Raw genomic sequence first — 4,906 nt, 5'->3', positions numbered from 1 at the left:
CAACCACCCAAACCAACTCGTTTCTAACCTGGCTTCTCCTTCACTACCTAATAATCCTCCTAGACGTCTGAAAAGAAGATGGCCTGGAGATTTTCACCTTTAGAAATGTTTTTGGAGTCATATCAATGGGTAGATTCTCCACATGTTTGTATCATGTCATAATATCAGTTACAGCAAACTTACTTGATGTGTTTATATGTATACAGTTGTAAATATCAATAATTAAATTATAAAAAAAAAATTACATCATACAAATCATACGTTATGTGTAACATGCAGATGGATACATTTATACAACTTTAATGTAAAATAACGTATTTTTCAGATTGAGTATGCCCAAGCTTTTAAAGATGCCTTAGTCCAAAGAAAGATTATCAACCGCAGATTAGCCGAAAAGAGAAAATACTTTCTAAATATTCTGGTCCCACTAGCTGAGTATTACCACCATGTAAAAAAATATGACAACATGACGATACCAAGGTATTTCTCTAATGTAGAGAAGATGGTGTTCCAGGAAAGATTCACTCAGCGCAGGAAAGCGGCTGAGCAACGTTTTTTACAGGTACTGTAATAGGTATCATAGAATTATATTTCATTAATTTAGTTCAATAATTAACACTTTAAACGTTTGATTTTCCTTTTAAAGGTATTCGGGTTGGCGCAAATGAAGTACATGGAATTGAAAGCAGCCGCCAAAGAAATGGGCTTCTTTCTTCGAACGAGATACTATTTCACAACTGGGATATCAAGAGTATTAAATCAACTTAATTACGCAAAAGACATCGTGTTGGATCTATTAAGAGATGGACACGAAATTCTGACTAAAATGTAATTAATTTATTTGTATTTTTTTTTAATCATTAAACATAGCATAACTTTATTTTTTATATCTTTATTGACATTTACAACTGTATATTATATAATACATTAAGTAAATTTGATGTTAGTTAAAATGGAGTGTTACAGGTGTGTATAGCAACTACCCATTGGTAGTATATACTCTAATGACATTTTACATTAGCAGGTCTCGTGGCCATATTCTTTTCAGGCGCCTCGGAATATTGTCAGGTATGGAAGAGGATGCAAGGTTAGAAACTAGGGGGTTTGAGTGGTTAGGGAGTTTGTACTGGAACGAGTGATATCTGGTTCGGGCTAGATCGGTTACATAGGGAACATTTATGTATGATTTTATCTGTGACAAAGTAAGGAGCATTAAGGATTTTATGAAGGATTTTGGATTGTAAGGATTGAATACGAGTGGAATTCGAAGGTTTAGAGGAGCTCAAAACCTCAACTCCATATGTCCAGATTGGCCTTATTACAGTCATGTAGATCAGTCTTTTGTAATGTGTTGGAAGTTATGACCGTTTGTCTTGTAAGTGCTGTAATAGTCGAAATCGACGTGCAGTTTCCTGTCTTTTCATTCTTGTGTGAGGATTCCAGGTTAATCGTTTGTCCAAATGTAGTCCAAGATAGCGGATCTGTTCGACAGGGGTAAAAGTAACATTATAAAATGAAACTGTATGGCAGTCGGTAGGATTACGACGAAGGGTAAAGGTTATTTGATTGGATTTCTTGGAATTTATCTTAATCCTCCAATTACGACACCATTCTTCGAGGGCTGTGACATGGGATTGGAGAGTTTGGGATACAATTAATGGGTTATTATTAATGTGTCATCGGCATACGTGGTGAGGATAGTGTTAGGATTGGTTGGAATGTCAGTTGTATAGACGGTGTAGAGGATGGGACCGAGGATACTACGTTGAGGAACACCAGCGGACTCAGGATAGAGGGATGAATAGGAACCATTGTGGATTACTTGGAATAATCTATCAATGAGAAAGGAACGAATGATGAGAAAGTATGTAGGAGGTAGGAATTTACGGAGTTTGCAAAGCAGTCCCAGGTGCCAGACTCGATCAAAAGCCTGTTCTACATCGAAAAAGACTCCCGCTCAGGGCATTTCGCGCTCCCAAGAAGACGATACTACGTCCACCACACGATGACATTGCTGGATAGTAGAGTGGGATGTTCGGAATCCAAACTGGTGATCTGGGATTATATGGTTGGAATCCAGGATGGGGTATAGGCGTTTTAAAATGAGTTTTTCAAGGATTGTGCCTATGATCGCCTATAATAGCATAACTTAGTATTGAAGAATAGTATAGAACTGAAATAAAGTTTTTCATAAATCAAACTTATCGTCCGAACAACTATAAATCAATTTATTTTAGCAACTATCATGAAAACTACTATTCCTGCGAAGGTAAAGGTCATAAACTACTTTATAGTGCGTTAAACTAGCTTTAATTTGAGTACTAATAGACATCTGTACGTCACATAGTTCCTGAGATATAAATTTCTCAAAATAAATTAACTAACTACTAATTTTTAAGAAATTTTGCTTTTCAAAAAACTTTATCTCGAGAACTATTGGACGTAAATAGCTCTATTAGGACAAATATTTAAGCAAATTTACTTTTCTTTAAATAATGTTATTTTAGATTTTCTAATGTTGTTAGTAGTTTTTAAGATATAGTGCTCCGAATGAAAAATTAATGTTCTTTAAGGTTTTGAAACAGCCGCCATTTTTTATTCCCCCTACGTACACTTGGTAGACTCATCAGTTTTTACTAGTAATTATACAGTTTCCATTAAAGTAATCAAAAATTGAGGTGAGATAGCTGAGCTTTTTTCCTTCCCGGCTCTCGTACTATTAGTTAGTCGTGTAAGCGTTGACCTCATTCATTTAATCCGATTCGTGCTATCTGGTATATTTTATCTCCCTTTTTTGATACCTTAAAAATTTGAAGTTGATCAAAAACTATGAATGATGTCCATCATTTTTGTACTGCGAAATTGGCATTACGGATTTGAAAGAAAATCAGCACGTGATTAAAGATAGCTGAGTTTATTTTATTTAGCACACTAGATCACATAAAAATTAATCAAGATTTAATTTTTGTTTATAGAATTGTGTTATTACCACTTACAACTCAAGTATTTATTTATTTTTTTTTTAGGTTCCATTATTATGATACATTTAGAACCATGGAAGACACACAAGGTAAACTTGAAAGAGTTTTAGAAAAAAGAAGATTAAAAGCATATTATAAACGTCGTCAGTTAGAATTCGAAGTGGAATTTTTATTGGAAAGGCATAAGTCTTACGACCCATGTCGACAGTGCCCTTCAGATATATGTGAACCTGGGGTCCCAAATATAAAAACGGACAAAAAGGAAGTTTTTGCCGAAAGGTTAATCGAGGTATTTAGAGGATACAGGTACCTCATGAACCGGACCTATATAGATGACCAAACTAACAACACAATGGAACAGGTCTGGGCCAAATATCCTCGAAAAATGGACTTTTTACGGCACTACGCTATAATAAGTACAATGAAATTAATGAACAAATTACTCCATATTCAAGATGAAAATAATCGGGTATGTTCTACTGTTCTTTTAGGCATTTAACTTAGTCAATTTTCAAAGAAATAAATTACATTTATACAGGGTGTTTAAAGGTTAAGTGGACAAACTGAAAATACGAACTAAGGACCTCAAAACAGGAAAAAAATGCCTCTGAAGGTATATCTGCAAATCCTTTGCTTAGAAGATATTCACACCTAATTTTTTTCATTGTTATGAATGATTTAGGTTATATAAAATAAATAAGACCTATTTATTTGTTCTAACTACTTTATTAATTAAATGTAAACCAATATGGCCTTGTATCCTTAACTGTATAAAAACTATTAGCAACATAAGGATTACCACTATTTGGATTTAGCATTGGGAAATGTTAATAATATTTATTGTTGTTTTGAAAAAAAACAAAACTTTTTTTCCTATTAATTTCTTTTGTTAAACTTTACTTACATTTTGACTTTTTATCTATTATTATGGTTACATATATTTTCTTTCTCTTTATTTTATTTTTCTTTCCATAATTTTAATTTTTAAATTATTAATAACTAATATATTCATATTTCTTTGCATTATATAACTCCATTTTTATTTTATTTCCTTAATTATGTTATTTTACCTACTTATTCAATTACCTATGTATACATTTTATTTCCCAATTCTCTCATCACTTTTTTTTATTAATTTCATTCTGTAAAATTATTTGCTTTATGTCATTCTGTTTATATTTTCTATATTCATTGGTTGTTATGTTGTTCTGTTCTTAGCTCTGAATAGAAATTCTAGCCGAAACGTTGGCACGATTAAATAAGTTACATCAAATTATTTTTTTTATTTTTACCGCACCCCCTACCATCTTCTCCTCGTATACGTCATCCACGGTCAACTATCTCTCATAATTAATAATATTTATCAGTTTCGCAGAGTTCTCATTATTAAGCCTTCAATTTATATTAATGGTGAATATGCCGATATGATGTTTGTGTACGGTTTTTGCAATGCCCATGGGCAGTAATTAGTTCTGTCGTGAAAATGCCAGGCGATTTCCGAATAGAAGAATACCGAACAAGTCTTTGTCTATCTTTAGCTCCACGTTTCAACTTCTTAGAGAAACTGGTACATTTGCTATAATACCACGTGCTAATGGTATTTTTGCCCCTTTATGCAAGGCCGGCCAATGATCTGAACGAAGAAGGATTATTGAATCTTGTGAATCAATAACAATAATCCAGTGTCATTCTGCCACTGCAGCTGTCGAAGAAAGAAGCCGAGCCTGTCATAATGCTCAAGGATATCATTTTGAACAACATTTAATATGAAGTTAATGTTTACGTTTAATTAATAAAGTAGTTGGTACAAATAAATAAGATTTATTAATGTCATATAACTTAAATAATTCGTAAAAAACGAAAATCTTTAGGTGTGAATATCTCCTAAACAAAGTGTTTGCAATCATACCTTTAGAGGATTTTTT

At 32.9% G+C, this 4,906-nt stretch overlaps 1 protein-coding gene across 1 annotated transcript in view; it reads left to right on the top strand.

The window, feature by feature from the left end:
- The window catches only part of LOC106686112 (uncharacterized), a gene marked incomplete at its 3' end in the record, with an annotated part of 19,429 nt that overhangs the window by 6,792 nt on the left and 7,731 nt on the right, over window positions 1-4,906 (top strand). The window contains 3 exon segments of the mRNA XM_014429250.2: window positions 326-562; window positions 647-828; window positions 3,027-3,450. Coding sequence (XP_014284736.1) covers window positions 326-562; window positions 647-828; window positions 3,027-3,450 — 843 coding nt within the window.

This window comes from Halyomorpha halys, unplaced genomic scaffold (assembly GCF_000696795.3).
Source record: "Halyomorpha halys isolate HHAL.00 unplaced genomic scaffold, Hhal_1.1 Scaffold778.1, whole genome shotgun sequence".
Classification (NCBI taxonomy): domain Eukaryota; kingdom Metazoa; phylum Arthropoda; class Insecta; order Hemiptera; family Pentatomidae; genus Halyomorpha; species Halyomorpha halys.
This window is presented reverse-complemented; position numbering and strand designations above follow the sequence as displayed.